General features: G+C 36.9%; 2 protein-coding genes and 1 long non-coding RNA gene across 3 annotated transcripts; all 3 read right to left on the minus strand.

Annotated features, from left to right (window-relative positions):
• Positions 1-4,673: 4,673 nt before the first annotated feature.
• Positions 4,674-6,534, minus strand: LOC118487334. Its single transcript, XR_004881407.1, has 3 exons — positions 6,142-6,534; positions 5,268-5,494; positions 4,674-5,152 (listed from the first exon to the last, which is right to left on the minus strand). It is a non-coding gene; the product is annotated as an uncharacterized LOC118487334 (long non-coding RNA).
• A 1,225-nt stretch (positions 6,535-7,759) lies between these two features.
• On the minus strand, positions 7,760-8,788 carry LOC110911348 (receptor-like protein 7). Its single transcript, XM_022155956.1, has one exon. It carries the CDS (start codon positions 8,786-8,788, stop codon positions 7,760-7,762), a length of 1,029 nt encoding a protein of 342 aa, XP_022011648.1.
• Positions 8,789-12,644: 3,856 nt separating this feature from the next.
• Positions 12,645-15,509, minus strand: LOC110911343 (receptor-like protein 7). The gene has a single exon (XM_022155952.2). The coding sequence runs from the start codon at positions 15,507-15,509 to the stop codon at positions 12,645-12,647; it is 2,865 nt and encodes a 954-aa protein (XP_022011644.2).
• Positions 15,510-20,596: the final 5,087 nt, after the last annotated feature.

A 20,596-nucleotide genomic window follows, 5' to 3' on the forward strand; every position in this document is an offset into this window, starting at 1 on the left:
ATCAATGGAAACAACACGTACATTCAATAACCGTTTCATCAAACAACAATTTGTCACTTGCCATTTTCCGCATATCCCTTTATCACTCTTGGCGAAATTTCGATCGTGACGTCCAATTCCTGGCCGTAAATGGTTCTGAGTGCAGAATATTGCGATGTTTGACGTTACAGGAGATCCGGCGTTTTCAATCATGTCGCAAGTTTGACGATTATTTTATTGAGAACAAGAGTCTTTTACTGTCTATATTGTTTATGTTTTTTATGTGAGTGATTTTGGTGTTAATTTGCTTGCACAATCCAATTTCATGGTTGTTTGTTATCTTATGTGCTATTGTGTGCTTACTTGCTAAATACCTACATACGCACGTACATTCATTAACTGTATAAGCCGAGCCATAGTACATGATAGATCTATTGGCCTAACACTCCATTCCCAATCCTTGGCCTTTTTAGGGGGAGTTCTTCTGGCAATGATAGAAACTGATTTTTATACAAGCCAACAAAGGTTTGAATGTACAAACTTATTTGCTTGTTTGAGTTATACAATTGCATCATTACGATACTTACTATACCATGAATTGTGATTTTCTTACCTACTATATGTATTTACCCTATGTGCTCACCAACTTTTCATAGTTGACTTTTATTTTACGCGTGTGACAGGTAATAATGCTTAGGGATGCTTTACAAGATTGATGATCACTTAGGATGCTTCTGGACTTAGATAACTTTTGATATGGATTAGTTGTTTTGTTAGAATTATTTGTTTTATTTCAAAGTAATGGATAATAACTTTAAAATTAATAATATTTGAATTTTTGTTTCCGTGTGCTTTAAAACAATCTAGCAAAGTGATGCCCCGATGTTTCTGCCATCGGTTGGGATGTTACATGATAAACCAGAAGGAATGCCGACATTTTCATCACCGTCTCCAAGGAAGAGAAAACTCTCATTCTTTATAAACCGTAGTAACCGGCGAGTGAAATATAGGGGTGTAGATTTCCATCACGTTTCAGATCTTGTACGTGTCGTGCAGAGCGATTTTAACGACAAACGTGGAAAAAATCTCACATACGATGGAGAACTACGAGAAGTCGAGGAAGACTACAACGCCACTTTGTTGGTTGCAACACATGAAGATTGTGTTTAGGTTGATGATGAAATGAATAGTGAAACCGAGAACGGTTTTATGAATGTTAATCTTGAAAGTTCTTTGTTTAAGTGGTTTAATTAGTATAGGAAGTTACGAATAAGGTTAAAAAATAGATTTCTACATTAATTAAGTAGTCATTTATGTATATATATTCTGTGAAAACTATTTATGATATTATGAAATACAAGTTACAAATAAAAGTGTACAAACACCCATTAGTTCAACATACTTAACATACTTGATGATACGGTCCATAATTTTTATAATGTATAATATAATACTACTCATACATTTGAATTTATTTCATCACTACATGTGTTTTAAGCCGTTGGATATACAGGGGAAGGTTATGGTGATGTCCACGATTGTTGGTGATAAGGTCCACATGGCGATTTGGTCAGAAAATTTCTCTTGATCTAATGAGTCTGATTTGGAGTGGATCCTCTCCGCATCGGTGTGGTAAAGTGGCTACGATGCATGAGAGAGTTGTGTGATCACCTACCGCAACGGTGTATCATCATGACTAAGCTTTACCGGGGACGGTTCTTTCGTCTTTTTGGCCGCCAGAACTTTTAAACATCAACACTTAGCACTAGCATACAGCAAAGAGAAAGATCAAAGCAAGAAGAGTTCCTTTGGAGATGATGATTGAGTACAGAATTCGTGTTGCACAAGAGATGAACCAAAGGTGAAGTTGTTTATAATGTCATTTTCTCATTTACATGCATCAGCATATACAATCTTTAACTCAAAGTTAAGAAGTTAATTACTAAACTGTAAGTTTTAGTAGTTAAAGAGAGTACCAGACGTTGGTTCCGTTGACACCAACCAAGCCTTTGACTTAACAGAGTCATAGCACATAAGAATGTTGACTTGAAACACAAAACTAAATCTCAATTGCTGAGCTGAGACGTGGATTTTTTCCCTTAAGTTTTGTTAAAAAAGTTATGTATTTATTTGTTATCATAAAACAGTACGATAATCAACTAAACCGTTTTAATGGTTTGGTTTTCTAAACAACATACTTTATTTTCAAATCACGTTTGTTTTACATTTTCACTTGTTCAGTTTCGCCGCAACGCGCGACGCCGAAAAAAACTAGTTATATACAACTACAAAAAGCAACTTGCAACTTGAGGTTCGTACCTTTTCACTAAAAGTCAGGCCGGTTTTTAACTTGAGGTTCAATTACTTTAAAATACCACTTTAAAAATTATTATATACGAACCGGTACATCTTTCCCAAAGGGATGCATCATTTCTTCTTAATAAACTGAAATGTTAAAATTAGTAATGTCATGTCGGTGCGTAAATTGATGCGTCTATTTATTATGGGTGTACCTATGGGCACACCAATGTGTCTATATGCACGCTAAAAAGTGTTTTTTTTTGTCCTATATGCACACCTTGTAGTGTCGAGCTGTGGCCAAATCACGGCGTGTTGGTCCGGTCAACCAGACAAAGACTGACGGGTCTGTTGACCAGACCAAAACGCCGAGCTTTGGTCGCGTTTTCGTCCTGTCAACCAGACAAAAGACTGACTGTGGCCAAAGCGCGCCGTGTTGGTCCAGTCAACCAGACAAAGACTGACGGGTGTCTGACGGGTCCGTTGACCAGACCAAAACGCCGAGCTTTGGTCGCGTTTTGGTCCTGTCAACCAGACAAAAGACTGACACCCGGTCAGTCTTTTGTCTGGTTGACAGGACCAAAACGCAGCCAAAGCTTGGCGTTTTGGTTCGGTCAACGGACTCTCAGACACCCGTTAGTCTTTGTCTGGTTGATCGGACCAAAACGTCACGCTTTGGCCATAACTCGACACTGCAGGATATGCATATAGGACAAAAAAAACACTTTTTGGGGTGGCTATCTACACACCAAGTGTCTAGATAGTTTGAGCCTTTATTTATTAAACTATTCACGGAGCGGTGTGTATAAAAGATGCAGTCAAAGTTGCAAACCACATGCTTTCACATTTGTAAAAGTTGGATGCACTCACATATTTCTACTGTTCTACATTTAGAACTTTCTATTACGTGTTGTACATTGTACACTTATAGCAATCGTGTATCGATGATGTTTAAAATAAATAAAGTTCTATATGTATGCAAAAACTACTTTCCTCCCACAAATATTTTTTAAAATATACCCTATTAAATTTATTCGTGCACATTATCAATGGAAACAACACGTACATTCAATAACCGTTTCATCAAACACCAAATTGTCACTTGCCATTTTTCACATATCCCTTTATCACCCCTGGCGAAATTTCGATCGTGACGTCCATTCATGGCCGTAAACGGTTGTCTGAGTGCAGAATATTGCGATGTTTGACGTTACAGGAGATCCGGCGTTTTCAATCATGTCGCAGATTTGATGATTATTTTATTGAGAACAAGAGTCTTTTACTGTCTATATTGTTTATGTTTTTTATGCGAGTGATTTTGGTGTTAATTTGGTTGCACAATCCAATTTCATGGTTGTTTGTTATCTTATGTGCTATTGTGTGCTTACTTTCTAAATACCTACATACAAACGTACATTCATTAACTGTATAAGCCGAACTGTAGTACATGATAGATCTATTGGCCTGACACCTCATTCCCAATCCTTGGCCTTTTTAGGGGGAGTTCCTCTGGGAATGATAGAAACCGATTTTTATACAAGTCAACAAAGGTTTTAATGTACAAACTTATTTGCTTGTTTGAATTGTACACTTGCATTATGATACTTACTATACCATGAATTGTGTTTTTCTTACCTACTATATGTATTTACCTTATGTGCTCACCAACTTTTCATAGTTGACCTTTATTTTGCGCGTGTGACAGGTAATAATGCTTAGAGATGCTTTACATGATTGCTGATAACTTAGGATGCTTCTGGACTTAGATAACTTTTGATATGGATTAGTTGTTTTGTTTGAATTATTTGTTTTATTTCAATGTAATGGATAATAACTTTAAAATTAATAATATTTGAATTTTAGTTTCCATGTGCTTTTAAACAATCTACCAGAGTGATGCCTCGATGTTTCCGTCATCGGTTGGGGTGTTACATAATGAACCAGAAGAAATGTCGACATTTTCATCACCGTCTCCAAGCAAGAGAAAACTCTCATTCTTTATAAACCATAGTAACCGGCGAGTGAAATGGGGCGTAGATTTCCATCACGTTTCAGATCTTGTACGTGTCGTGCGGAGCGATTACCGACAAACGTGGAAAAAATCTCACATACGACGGAGAACTGCGAGAAGTCGAGGAAGACGACAGCGCCACTTTGTTGGTTGCAACACATGAAAATTGTGTTTGGGTTGATGATGAAATGAATAGTGAAACGGAGAACGGTTTTATGAATGTTAATCGTGAAAGTTCTTTGTTTAAGCGGTTTAATTAGTATAGGAAGTTACGAATAAGGTTAAAAAATGGATTTCTACATTAATTAAGTAGTCATTTGTGTATATATATTCTATGAAAACTATTTATGATATTATGAAATACAAGTTACAAATAAAAGTGTACAAACACCCTTTAGAACATACTTAACATACTTGATGACACGATCCATAATTTTTATAGTGTATAATATAATACTACTCATACATTTGAATTTATTTCATCACTACATGGGTTTTAAGCCGTTAGACATACGGGGGAAGGTTATGGTGATGTCCACGAGTGTTGGTGATAAGGTCCACATGGCGATTTGGTCAGAAAATTTCTCTTGATCTGACGAGTCTGATTTGGAGTGGATCCTCTCCGCATCGATGTGATAAAGTGGCTACGATGCATGAGAGAGTTGTGTGATCACCTACCGCAACGGTGTATCATCATGACTAAGCTTTACCGGGGACGGTTCTTTCGTCTTTTTGGCCGCTAGAACTTTGTCGCGGTTATTTTGACAAAGTATTATAGGTTTAGACATATTGATGTTTAAACTGTAACATGTTGGCATATAATTAACATCCTGCTGCAACGCGCGGATAAGCGTCAACTCATTACTACACAAATAGGAAAACCAAATCAAGAAAACAGGGTGAAAAGATCGAATAACGTGAAACAATCCAACCAAGAAGCAACAACAGCAATCGAAAGAAAGAATTAGAAGCCTACTACCTTTAATATTCCATGAAGCAGGCTCGGTCCGCCATCGTCGTCTTCTCCCACAACAGCATCCTCCGAGTTCTTTCGTCTGGCCCTGACAGACCTGATCATGTTAATTTAATTTGTTGTCTTGACTGCGTCCCATCGGTAATTGTTTCAGCCCAGGTCCATTACTGAGGAATCACACATAGATGAAGGTGTTTTTCATGTAGAAGTTGTCTCTTGTGAACTGAATATGACTGATATGTCACAAGATTGGGAATTTAGAGAACAACAGACATCAAGGCAATTTAGCATGTATGATATGAGCATTATCAAATGTTTTTGTCTTTCTAGTTTATAATAGACATGAAACTAAATGCATTATTTAACACCTTAAAAACCATGGTTGGAGGCATATGATTAAGCAGGAAGAGAATTACAGCATATTTATATTTTTATGCATGCATAAACAGTAAGGGATCCACAATATACTAGACATATTAATATTAGTAGTGGCAATAAATGGCATAACACTTTGTAACAAGATACAAACATGCCAACCAAATTTTATAACAATTTCAAATTGCTTTAATATTTGTAACCATTGCACTTGATTCTAACTTTCAGAAGAAAACCATGACGCTTGCAAATTAAAACAAAAAAACTTCAGTTTTCCGACAACTTTCAAGATTGCTACAAGTAAATAGTTAACTTAATCTGTATATTATTGTACAAGAAACTGAAGAGAACTTGAACCCGAGTTACTAGCAAACAAGAAAGATGAATTTGTAGGGTTAATCCTAACGGATCAAAAGGATTGCAGAGTTTTAGTTAATTAGTCACATGTTTTATGTTTGTTATTTGCTGAAAGTAGTAGAGGATGTGGCTCGCCTAAATTAGTCACCTGCAAGATCACCGGAGTTGACATCCACCGTATTGGGGAGAATTAACCCTAGATTCCATTAGCCTATCTGATCTCATCCTCCACGATGCACCCAACTATAAAACCCCCAAATCATCTCTTAGTGAAATTGTCAGTAAGCTAAGTTCGTCAAACCGCCATGGCGCCGGAGAATTTCAACCGTGGTTTCTGATTGGTATATAATTAATTTTATCAGTTTATGTCAATTGACTACGTATCTTTCTTTCGATTTCAGTTGATTTTTACTTTGGTCATGTGCCAACAGTTTACAGAATCAAGCTGAACAAAAGAAAGAAAGTCAGTGAGTCAGCTCATAATAGTTCCATAACCCTCAACAATCTCTATTCAAGTAGGTATCCCTAACTAATTTATTCAATTAATTGGAAAAATCAAATCTAGGATTAAAGAGTTTTGCTTTAATCCGCATCAAAACAATAGAAATTATCCAACAAACCTTTTGAAAGGATGTAAAGAAAGTAGTGTAAAGTGCAATTATGAAAAGTAACCCTAATTATAATGTGTTCAATTACTACATCAATAGGATAATAAAATGAAGAAAAGAGGGGGAAACGATCGTATAACACGAAACAAACCAACCACGAAGCAATTGAAAGAAAGGATTAGAAACATACCTCTGATAATATCTTAGGTGTGACATAATTCTGATATCTGACCTAGGATCAAATCCATTAAGCATTTTCGGTTCGGTTCTCGGTCTTAATTTTGGGGCGAATCAGGTTTGGTTCAGTCCAACTATAAATGAAATATGAAACGTCATAGTATAAAAAAATTTACATATGGTCCCACCGGCCCAACAAGAGACTGACCCAACCAGAAAAGACCGAGAATGACACAACCTATGTCGGCTTTGATTTTCCAGAAATTTTGGGTTCGGGTTCGGGTTCGGTCTGGTTTCAACCCGACATACACCCTAAAAATAAGTATATTAAATATTTTGAGATAAATGAATTGTTATAAACCATTTTTTGTTCAATTTAAAATGTTGTATGTACTATTTTTGCATTCCTCGAGTTAAGCCCCATGTTGCGCGTGTGTCTAGGTCGCTCCTTTGCGTGTTTGATGTGGAAATTTATTTCAACAACTCTAATACCAGTTGATATGGATACAAAGAATATTGGGAAAAAGGATGAAAGATATGAAGATTTTTATAGGCTTACGATTCAAATTAAAATAACACCGAAAAATACACAACAACACCTACTAATGACCCATTAGTAACAACTAACAATTGAAAATAAATACAACAACATACATATTACCGTCTTATTCCAGTGCCTTATATGACTCCAAACATTTCATTGTGAAAAAAGGTTCACCTTCTGGATCTTTGAGAAAACCACTTGTAATACTTTGTGCTTAGATAATCCCCACAAACGAGTCCAATCACTAGCCCAGTCACAGCACCGATAAGTATCACGACCCAATCAATTCCATTTGGAAAGTCAGACTCGGTATCTTCTTCGGAGGAAGCTTTTGGAGGCTTTGATGCTTCTAAATCACCACATTTCTTTGATAAAGGGAATCCACACAATGCATTTCCCATGTAAGAATCGTTCGAAAAGGTATTGAATTGTTTACCTTATGGTATGGGTCCGGTGAGATTGTTGTTGGAAACGTTTAAGAATGCAAGGAAATTCAGTTGTACCAAGTCTTGAGGTATCATTCCAGAGAGCTTGTTACTAGAAAGATCCAGTGCTTCAAGGCGTATAAGATTTCCCATGGATGGTGGGATGACGCCGGAAAGTTCATTATTCGAAAGGTTGAGCAATTGAAGACCAGTGAGAGTTTTAACAGACTCTGGAATCTTCCCACTAAACATGTTACTTGAGAAATCAACTGCAAAAAATGCGTTTAGAATTTTCACATATTCCAACTTTACACCTTTGCTAGTCATTTGAAGCGAGAACGAAATAGGTCTGTATATTTCAGCCACATCAACATATGTTTCCATATAGTTTGCATTCGCCTTGGTCTCCGTCATTGCTAACCACTCGAGGAAATACTGATGTGGCAAATCACCATAAAATGAATTGTATGAGAGGTCAATGATTCCCAATGCTGGGAAGTTGACTTTGATTTTACTTGGTATTCTTATAATACCATGAAATTTGTTGAACCTGAGAATGAATACTTGTAACTCTAATAGTACTCCCAACCAGGAGGGGAACAAGTCTTCTATAAAGTTATATCCAAGATCTAGGAACCGGAGTGATTTACAATCCTCCAATGATCTTGGTACCTGCCCCTCGAGTATGTTTTCACTTAAATCAATAAACTGAAGCATACTTCCATTGGCGAATATGTTGGGAATGGTTCCGTGCAAAGTGTTGCCTCTTAGATTCAACACTGTCAAACTTGAATTGCTTAATTTCTCCAAGCATGGAGGAATGGAGCCAATAATGTTGTTGAATGACAAATCAAGCAACTGGAGAGACAACAAGTCGCATATGGATGGTGGAATTCCTCCGGTCAGATTATTGTTTGAGACAGAAAAGTACTCGGTTGTTGGTGGTGGCATCAGAATCTCTCCATGCAGCATGTTGTGACTCAATTCCAGTGTTTGTAACCTAACCCAAGGAGCAACCAGTGAATGTTGCTCAAAACCCATTAGGAGATTATGAGAAAGCGTAAGTTCAGTCTGTGTTTCCGTGCTAATGTTCCACATCCATCCGGGTATCAGGCCCTCAATATTATTGTAATCAAGGATCAACTTCTCCAGTTGATGTTGAAACCGTAGAAATTCGGGAAAGACTTTCAAGTTACAGGATTCCAACCGTATAAATATGAATTGTGGCTGAGTTCCATTTTTGTGGCTATCTATGACTATGACTGAAAGTGTGATATTGTTTCCACTTAAATCCAGAGTTTTAAGCTTCTTAAGAGAAAGAAATAGGTAAAGGTTTGCTGTGACATTGTTATCATCCAAATAAAATGATTCTAAGTTTTGGAAATTCAGCCATGAGCTTGAAAGTTCTCCTTTTAATTGATTTATGGAAAGATCTAAACTTTCAACTTGGGTTAGATTGAAAAAAGATGATGGAATTTCTCCATACAGGTTGACATCATAGAGATCCAATTGAGTGATCTTGTTTAGCTTACCAAACCAATCAGGCAGCTTCCATCTATCAAAATTATTTCCCCCAAGGGACAAATGTGTGAGTTGTGTCAGGTTGCTTGCTTACTGATGCAGGTAGAGTCCCTGTGAAACCGCAGCCATCTAAATCCAAGATGTTCAAGTGTGTGAGATTCCCGATTGAAGCTGGTAGCTCAGAATTAATGTTGACGCTTGAGAGAAAGAGTTCTCTTAGAGTCTCATATGAATTTTGAACTAGATTTTGAATGTCAGAACGTTGCATCTTTAGCCTGTACGTGCTTGAGAGATCCAAGGAAACCAAATTTCTGAGCTGTGAGATTTGTTTTGGGACCTCCCCACTTAAGCCAGAATATGACAAATCCAGATTCGCTAACTGCGAGAGGCGTCCTATTTCAGATGGAATTTGAGAGGAATCGAAATCGTTATCGGCAAGGTTTAGTGTACGAAGATGAATGAGGTTAAACAGACTATTGTTGGAGTAGATGGGGCCGTAGAGAAAGCTGCTGCTCAAGTCAAGCCCAATCACATGACCGAACCTGCACTCAACCCCATCCCATAAGCAACAACTTTTCTCACCATCTGAGTTGTTGAGGTTCCATGAAGAAACCTTTGGATAAGCACGAGAATCACCGGATGCAGACTTGTTAATAGACATGCTCTCTTTGAACTGGAATAACAGAGAGCACTCATCAGCATGGCTGAACAAAGAAAACTTATTGGCTAAGGCAGATTCAAGAACATGAAGTACGAGTATTAGAAAGAAGACATGAATAGATCTGGGCATGATGTTTAAAAACAAACTTAAGTTTATGTAGATGAAGAATATACGTTCATCATATATATAAATAACTTCTATGAATACTCAGGATATATAGCAATTGAATTGGTAGGATTTAATTAAGGCTGGTTTTGATATTCCAACCTCTATGATTACATCTTGTTGATGTTACATGAAAAAAAGTACGTAATGGTCTTGGTCAACATGAAACTGCAACATTACTTTACTCGCCACATGCAAAGATGCTGCCAAGAGCATTGGAGGTAGTTAGTGTTGGTCAACATGGAAAATATAACTAATGATGTCGAATTTCGTATTTTTTATGCCTTTTAGTACATGGAGTCGTTTTTTACTCAAATTTCTTGAAAGGCTTTTGATAAATTTGTTGTTTATCCAAAATATTATTTTTATTCTATGTAAACGGAGTTATTCTATAAAAAGACATGAAGAAGCTAATAGTCTTGGTCACTCTTAAGTTTAATTATAAGTCTAATAGGCATCCACCGTATTCCTTCCTGCGTGTGGGGAGAATTAGTCCAAGATTCTACTAGTCGACCGTATCTCATCATCCGACACGATGCTTCCATCTATAAAACCCCCCAAATCATCCCTCAATGGAATTATCTATAATAAGCTGAGCTCATCAAATAGCCATAGAGCCGGAGAATTTCGACCCTTTGTTTTCTGACTGGTATATAGTTAATTTCAACAAGGGTTTATCGGTTTAAGTCTTTTGACTATCTATCAGTTGATTTTAATTTGGTCATGTATTAACAGTTTACTCATTCGAGCTGAACAAATTATGAAGATTGCTTTATTTTTAGAATTTGTGAAATACAGAGCTAAAGACAAATACAAGTTTGACTACATGTAATCCTACTATAGTACTATTCCGATTGCGCAGTGCTTCATTACCTGAACGATTTTATGCAAAAATCTGCTGCTAGTTCATTGTTTTTGCCATTCTAGTTTTAACTTTTGCTTAGTTATAACTTGGGATGTTAATTAAGTGCTAACAATTTAAATCATATTATTTAAAATGTGTTTACTGACAGTCGTATTTATATCATTTCAAAGTTAAAATGTAGGATAACCAGACACACATATACATATATATTGTACTTGGTTTATAGCTAGTCAGGCATAAAGGAAAAAAAGGAGGTGTTCAGTTAAGCCGGTTTGCGTTTTTATCAACCCTAAGGTACCTGACTCTCTTTAGTAATCATGTTTTGACTTCAGGCCTTTATATTTCCATGTGATTGATTTGTAAGCTTAAGAACGCTTTTAGGCAGAAAAGTTATACTCTTGTCATGTATGTTGTTTTTATCAAGATTTTAGAAAGAACGATGTCAAGAAAACTGAGAACAAAACCACCAGTAGATCATCAATCTTGGAATTTGTCCTTTTTATGCTTTTAAATCAATTTAGTTTTCTTGGACTTTGACCCAGTCGTTAAATCAAGATAAGAAATGGATTGCGGGGTTTAATATGGGACACCGTGCTCTGGATCGACCAATAGCGGTGAGATATGGCTTGTCTCCGTTGTTAGTGTTGCCGCTATTACCCGTTATTCTTGTGGTGGTAATTAAAGAATATAAACCACAAATTTAGTAAACCCAGAAGCCAAACGAACCATTTTCATACACAATCAGAATGGTAAAACGACTCACGAAGTGGCTTAAACTCATTATCAAATAACAAACCGTCATCGATCTTGTCATCTGCATTGTGCAACCAACTCGTGTTCTTTGATCTTTGAATAGGTTCACCTCGGTTTCAAAGATATTTGTTATTGGTCAAGTCATCAATGGACCCTAGTGCACTTGAGATTCTTATATCTAGTCGAGAAAAATAATGCAACTGAGTATTTAAAATAAAGTAGGGCTGAGCAAAATTTGGTCGGACCAAGTAATCCTGATATCTGACCTACGATCAAATCCATTAAGCATTTTCGGTTCGATTCTCGGTCTTAATTTTGGGGCAAATCAGGTTTGGTTCAGTCCAACTAAAATTGAAATATGAAACATCATAGTATAAAAATTTACATATGGTCCCACCGGCTCAACAAGAGACCAACCCAACGAGAAAAGATCGTGACCGACACACCCTATGTCGGTTTTGATTCTCCAGAAATAAATTTTGGGTTCGGGTTCGGTCTAGTTTCAACCCGACATACACCCTAAAATTAAGTATATTAAAGATTTTGAGATAAATGAATTGTTATAAACCACTTTTTGTTCAATTTAATATGTTGTACGTACTATTTTTGCATTTCCTCGAGTTAAGCCTCATGTTGCGCTTGTGTCTAGGTCGCTCCTTTGCGCGTTCGGCGTGGAAATTTATTTCGACAAGTCTAATACTAGTTGATATGGATACAAAGAATATTGGGAAAAAGGATGAAAGATATGAAGATTTTTATAGGCTTACGATTCAAATTAAAATAACAATGAAAAATACACACCAACTCCTACTAATTGATGACCCATTAGTAACAACTAACAACTGAAAATAAATAGAGCAACATACATATTACCTTCTCATCACCACTTCCAATGCCCTATATGACTCCAAACATTTCATTGTGAAAAGAGTTCACCTTCTGGATCTTTGAGAAAACCACCTGTAATACTTTGTGCTTAGATAATCCCCACAAACGAGTCCAATCACTAGCCCAGTCACAGCACCAATAAGTATCACAACCCAATCACTTCCATTTGGAAAGTAAGACTCGGTATCTTCTTCGAATGAAACTTTTGGAGGCTTTGATGCTTCTGAATCCCCACATTTCATGGATAAAGGGAATCCACACAATGCATTTCCCATGTAAGAATCGTTCGAAAAGGTATTGAATTGTTTACCTTGTGGTATGGGTCCAGTGAGATTGTTGTTGGAAACATTTAAGAATGCAAGGAAATTCAGTTGTACCAGGTCTTGAGGTATCATTCCAGAGAGCTTGTTACCAGAAATATCCAGTGCTTCAAGGCGTATGAGATTTCCCATGGATGGTGGGATGGCGCCGGAAAGTTCATTATTAGAAAGGTTGAGCAACAGAATACCACTGAGGGTTTTAATTGACTCTGGAATCTTTCCTCTAAACATGTTACTTGAGAGATCAACTGCAGAAAAGGTGTTCATAATTTTTTTGTAGTCCATCTTTTCACCTTTGTTAGTCATGTGAATTGAGAACCAATAAGTCTTAAAGATACTATCATCCTCAATATATGTTTCCATATATGTTGTGTTTGCCTTGGTCTCCTTCATTGTTGACCACTCTTGGAAATACTGATGTGGCAGATCACCAGAAAATGAATTATATGAGAGGTCAATAATGTGCAATTTTGGGAAGTTAACTTTGATACGAGCTGGCATTCTTATAATGCCATGAAAATTGTTAAACTTTAGAATAAGAACCTGTAGCTCTGAAAGTGCTCCCAACCAGACAGGAAACATGTCTTCTAGAAAGTTATATCCAAGATCTAGCAACCGGAGTGAGTCACAGTTCTCCAATGATCTAGGAACCTGACCCTCCAATTTATTTTCACTCAAATCAATCATCTCAAGCTTGCTTTCAGTACTAAATATATTGGGAATTGTTCCTTGCAAAATGTTGCTTCTAAGATTCAACACTGTCAAACTTGAATTGCTTAATTTCTCCAAGCATGGTGGAATCGAGCCAGTAATGTTGTTGAATGACAAATCAAGCAAATGGAGAGACGTCAAGTCACATATCGATGGTGGAATTTCTCCCGTCAGGTTATTGTTTGACACAGAAAAGAACTCGATGGTTGGTGGTGGCACTGGGATTGATTCATGCAGCATATTGTTACTCAGGTCTAGTAATTGTAAACTAACCCAAGAATCAAGTGGTGAATGCTGCTCAAAACCCATTAGGAGATTATTAATAAGTGTAAGTTCAAGCAGTGTATCCTTGCTAATGTTCCACATCCATCCAGGTACCAGGCCCTCCATATTATTGTTATCAAGGTACAAATGCTCCAATTGATTTTGAAACCGTAGAAATTCAGGAAAGACTTTCAAGTTACAGGATGCCAACGATATATATTTGAACTTGGGTTGAGTTTCATTTCTGTGGCTATCTATGACTGAAAGTGTGATATTGTTTCCACTTAGATCCAAATATTTAAGTTTCCTAAGAGAAAAAATAAGATTAAAGTCCACTGTGAGGTTGTTTCCATACAGGTATAACTCTTCAACTTGAGTCAGATTGAAAAAAGACGATGGAATTTCACCATACAGGTTGGCATCAGAAATACCAAAATAAGTGATCTTGTTTAGCTTACCAAACCAATCAGGCAGCTTCCATCTATCAAAATTATTGTAGGAGAGGGACAAAGATGTGAGGTTTGAAAAGCTTTCTAAAGAGGGAAGACTACTTGTTAACATATTCTCAGAAAGATCCAGGGCAGTAAGGTGTGTTAGATTCGTAAATGATGACGGTATTTGACCAATCATGCCAATACTCCTGAGGTAAAGTTCTCTAAGTTGTGTCTGGTTTCCAATAGATGATGGAATCTCACAATTTAGACTAGTGTACGAAAGGTCTAAATAAAAGAGGTTTGGAAACTTACCAAGCCAGTCACAACTATTATTTCTATCAAATATAGCATCTCCGAGTTTTAAATATTTGAGTTTTGATAGGCTGGCCAAATGTGGAATAGGTATTAGCAACTCTTGATTAACAGAAAGATCCAGAAATGTAAGTTGTGTCAGGTTGCTTACAGATGCAGGTAAAGTCCCCGTGAAACCGCACCAACTTAAATCCAAGATGTTCAAGTGTGTGAGATTTCCGATTGAAGCTGGTAGCTCGGAATCAATGTTGACCCTTGAGAGAAAGAGTTCTCTTAGAGTCTCACTTGAATTTTGAACTAGATTTTGGAAGTCGGAACTTTGCAGTTCTAACTGATACAGGTTATATACAATGTACAAGTTTCCTGTTAGATCCAAGGAAACCAAATTCCTGAGGTGTGAGATTTGTTTTGGGACTTTCCCACTGAAAAAAGAAGATGACAGATTAAGATTTGCTAACTGCGAGAGTCTACCTATTCCAGAAGGAATCTGAGAGGAATGGAAATTGTTATCAGCAAGGTTTAGTGTACGAAGGTGAATGAGGTCGAAGAGACTGTTGTTGGAAGAGATGGTGCCATAGAGAAAGCTGCTGCTCAAGTCGAGCCCGATCACATGACCGAACCTGCACTCAACCCCATCCCACAAGCAGCAATTTCCCGCACCATCTGATCCGTTAAGGTTCCATGAAGCAACCTTTGGATAAGCACGAGGATCATAGGATCCAGACTTGTTAATAGTCATGCTCTGTTTTAATTGGAATAACAGAGAGCACTCATCAGCAAGGCTCAATGAAGAAAGTTTATTGGCCAAGGCTGATTCAAGAACATGTAGCAGCAATATCAGAAAGAAGACATGAATAGATCTGGCCATGATGTTTAAAAACGAACTTAAGTTAATGTAGATGAAGAATATACGATCATCATATAAATAACTTCTATGAATAGCAATTGGTAGGATATTCCAACCTCTATGATTGCATCTTGTTGATGTTACATGAAAAAAGTAATGATCTTGGTCAACAAGAAAAAATGTACAAAAAAACAAGGAAGAATTAATGGAGTGGAAAATATTACCAATAATGCAGAGAAACGTAATCAATTAAAAGACATAAGGATGTAAGGAGTGGTTAAACATTTTGGAGTGGCAAACCAAAAAACTGACCAATCAGAATGCGCCATGTCAATCAGTCAAAAGTGTTTAAACTTTGGTGAAAAGTGTTGGCAATGGTTTAGACACTTGGTGAAGTGGTAAACTATTTAAAAAAATGAAAAAGTTGTGATTGGTTGAGATAGGAATGGACCCCACCCACAATACCCCCTCTCTCTCTCAATCACCTTCCCCGCATCGGCAAGCCATCCCCGCACCATATGCTTCACCGCGTCGGCAAAACCTCGGCGGCGGTGTTTGCCGCTCGGCAAAGAGGTTTGCCGACGTTTGCCGCATCCCGCTCCGCACACCCTAATGAGTAAAGAAACGTAATTTGATTTAGTCATTTTTGACCATTAAGTTTAAAATTGTACTCTTCTAACCCTTTCTATTACCATGGTTTCATTTTTAACTATTACTATGACCAAATAACTTTGCTTATTAAAAAATATTAAATAAATGAATTCATAAATTATTTACTAAAAGTAATAAAAAAATAATAAATCATATCAAATACATAACCAAGGTATCCAAATTAAACTTAAGATTGTAAGAAACCAAGAAATCAAATCCTCAATAGACATGCTGATGAACATGACTCCCAAATAGATGCTTACAAATTAATTCATAAATTATTTGCAATGGACACAAGTTTGTGGTTATGGGTTAGTTTGGTCCCATACATCAACCACATAAAATACTGGGTAAAAGAGCATAATGATTTAAATCGAGACTTATGCTAATTGAAAGATGGGTTTAAATCGCAAAAATAGTTAAAATACATAAAATCAGGGGCCGCCCATGGGCCAATGAACTAAAGCTAGAGCTTTAGGCCCCAATTTGATAGGACCTCCAGAAAAAATATATATAAAGGGTATATCGTTTTTGGGCTTAAATAATAAATTGGGTTTAGAATTCGTGTTCATTGTATAATCAACTTCTATGGTTAAAAAAAATAAAGCAAAACAAAAACGTACTTCCAGTCAAAAAGTAGAAAAAATAAATCAAGGATAAACGTTAAACATATGTTGCACGGCACTCGGTAAAAATTGAAAAAATACACAAAAACTTAGTGTTGATGGGAAAACGATCGCATAAAGCTGAAAAATAAAATTAAAGCCAAAAACTGTGTAAGTTGCATTATTTTTTAGAAAATTCACGGAAACTTGGTAGAAATGAATGTGTGGACATGAATATTCTGATCAAATGGTAAGAGGACAAGAAATAATGAATTATTCACTTTTTGAGTCATGAAACAAATAATTCAAAAAAAACTGTTTATAAAAGATGCCTAAGTACGACCATAAATTCAATAAACGACCAAAACAATCTATAGAAATAATAATATAACATTTAGTTATAAACTAACAAAAAAGCACTCTTATTAGACCATCTGTAGTGGTTAAGAAAAATAATGCCCCCATCATGGGGCATTATTCGACACGTGACAGTCCAGTCAGCATGGGACGTTATTGCAAAAGTGGCGTAGTGAGAATAATGCCCCTTCCAATCATTAAAAAGGATTAAAAAAAACAAACAAACAAACAATTTATCATTGGCCAGACAAACCTTTGTCCACTCCCATTGGCCACATACATTTCTCAATTGGATGTATTCAGCGTTATGAAAAAAAACGCCACTTGCAATTTTTTGAATTTTTTTGTTAAAAAACGCCCCATGTAATGAAGGGGGGGGGGGGGGGGTTAGCGTTTTTTTCAAAATTTTTTTAAAAATAACGCCCCACTACGGGTGGTCTTAAACAGCTGAGTTATGTTTATATAATTCCCAACTTATCATTTGATGTTTTATATTAACTTGAATAGGGAATAAAATAGCGTTCATTAACTCTGTCATAGTAAAAAAGGACGATTTGGATGAATATATGCATTCTTAAAAAACAATGTTTTATAAAATAATATTCTATAAATAATTTTAGGGTCTACATATTCGCACACACAAAGGCCTATTTTCACACCCTTTAAGACGCCTCGTATAGGTCTAGACGGGGCGTCTAGGGCTTTTGTCTCTGACCAGATACAGAACCTCGTACCAGGTCAAATCAATCACATCGGACGGGGGTCTAGGTCTAGACTATAGAGGAATACAATAGAGGAAGACGAATCGTCTAAGCCTAGACGGGGCATCTTGAAGGCTGATTTGAGACTGATTTGACTACTTTTCTGGCATGTGATTAAAGTAATACGATGCGTATAGATCTGTACGAGGCATACATATTGGAATTAGACGGAGACATGCAGAGCATTTTTCAACCATTGATGTCTCTGCTTCTTCTTGGCTTCTTCTTTACCTTCTATTTTATATCCTTCAAATGTGCTGCAATGTCGTCATATCGGGACGGCAACTATTTCTTTGGGTCGTATTCTGGCGAGTCATGGGTGCCCGAAGTCGTTCCGGTAACAGTTATTAGCTTAAATTAATTGTTGTTTTAATTATTTACTAATGATGATACCGTTTTTAGAAGAAGACTGGTGTTCTCGATTCTAACGAGTAAGAGGAGGTTCTATCTAGTGTACAAAGAAATCAAAACAGACCATTTATAGATTTGAACACGCATCCCCCTGTTGATAAAACATCCCCTGTAGATGACTCATACCATACTGATGAACCATGTTATCTGGCGCACCAAGTGTATCCAGATTATGGATACGGGTGTGAATCTTACATGCAACAACACTATCCGGATGTATACGGAAGAGACTCGTCATCAGCAATTCATTTCCCCAAGCAATCCTTACGAAAGTTACAATGCATCACAGTCTGTGTACGTTCAACAAAACTATCCGGATGGTGGAGGATATGGAGGTGAGGCAACCCCCATCCTTGGTAATTCGTACTTCACAAAGCAGGTATCAAGTTTATTTAGTTACGTTAGACAGATTAATAAATATAAAATCTAACCTAACCCTATCGATGTTACATGTTTTCAACTCTCTAGATGAACTAAAGAAATGAGCACAAGAAATGGCAAACGTGGATGGTTTCGTTTTTGTGACCCCTTGATCAAATAAAATTAGTGGAAGGACCGAGAGGGTATGGCTTGAATGTGACCGTGGTGGTGCGCACCATACTACAACAACGGTTAGAAAAGTCGGAAGCATAAAAAAAACCGGTTGTCCGTTTTACCTGTTGGCGATGCAAGACCATCCGTATGAAATCTGGTGGATAAAATGGGGGAAAGACTGAACATAACCACGAACTTTGTGAAGACCTTTCTGGTGTTTGACATTAATTCTATTAGAATTTTTATGTTACTTTTTTTAAGTGACTAAAATAACTTTGTATATTAAAACCCGACCCGTACCATCAAATTACAATATTTATAGTAAAACTTTTGGATCTTCATCATAAAGTACACAGAATAAATCAATGTTTTAAATACCGGTTCGAATCAGCCGATAATACCAGTTCAACCGGCTACCGTTTATTGTCTCGGTACGGTTAGTCCGGTATAAATAAGGTTCTGTTATAGTCTGTGTACCGGTATGTTCATACAGACCAACCGGTTTAATCCCATGTTAAAATTTGGAGTTTGAAATAGTGATAACAGAACTCATTAGTAGGCTTTTGTTGGAAAAAATGATTTTTGAGTATGGAATCATGTAGTTTTAGATTATTTTTTTAGTTGAAATTTTTATTTTTATGAAATTATATAGTTAACTAGTCAGTCTAGTTACGGGTATAATCGTTTGAACCGTTTTTAACCCAACTCGGTACAATTAAAAAATTGGAATAAAGTTCTAGGAGTGTAATTTCCTCTGATTAGATTACCAAAATCACAAAATCTCTCCGAAATTTCATCTTCCCCCAAGTCATCCTAAAACCCCTCCAAAATCGCTAACCAGAATCACCCTTTCTCACAAAATTTCCCAGAATTCTTGATGCAGCTAGCGAATCTATGCTTTGGTGCTTCAAATATGACGCCGTTTATAATGCAATTGGTAACTCAGTTTTGTTAGAATCAACAGTTAGACACAAAAATAAATTCCCTTTTTGTTTTGCTAGTGAATCACCATCATGGTATGATATTCTGGAGTTTATAAATCACAAGTGGCCATGCAGTTTTACTTACATTCAAACACTTGCGGAAATGAATAGTTTGTAATTATCCTTGATATACTGTTATGTTGCTTGAAGATGCACACCACATGCTCGATGAAATGCTTCAACCAAAACTGACTTTTATTTCATATGCTTCTTCAGCACCTTTGTTGTTGAATGATACCTGTGATTTGAAGATTTTGATATGCAAACCTTAGAGGGAGAAGTCATGAATCTTTGGTAATTTATTTTGCAATGATGTATGTATAATGAGTATGTGGTCTGATATATACGAATGTGTAAACATAGTTATGGGGTTTGAAGGCGTTAAAAGTAGTTATTATCTCAATCTTTGTTAATATTTATATTTTGTTCATTTTTAGATAAGTTGCACGGGCATTGATTAAAGCGTTGATGGCCGGTACAGTTTCGGAAGGTGATTATCCATGTTTGAAGGGTATCACATACTTTGGTTTAAAGGGAAATTAAGTAGTAATGTTTACGGAGTCTCATCCAAGTTAGTCAATGGGGGGGGGGGGGGGGGGGGGGGGATATTCCACGGTTCTCCCAACCGCCGAGGTGATCCCACCTCGCAGACCGCCACCCAGCAAGCCTGAGTCTGGGGGTAAATCCGCTACCGTAGGGGCATTGGGAACGAGCAAGACTCGAACCCGCCACCTCCGGGTTAGAATGCGGGCTGGTGGCCATTGGGCTGACACCCAATGGTTTTTACTGATATATATAATGTTACA

Source organism: Helianthus annuus, chromosome 15 (assembly GCF_002127325.2).
Source record: "Helianthus annuus cultivar XRQ/B chromosome 15, HanXRQr2.0-SUNRISE, whole genome shotgun sequence".
Classification (NCBI taxonomy): Eukaryota; Viridiplantae; Streptophyta; class Magnoliopsida; order Asterales; family Asteraceae; genus Helianthus; species Helianthus annuus.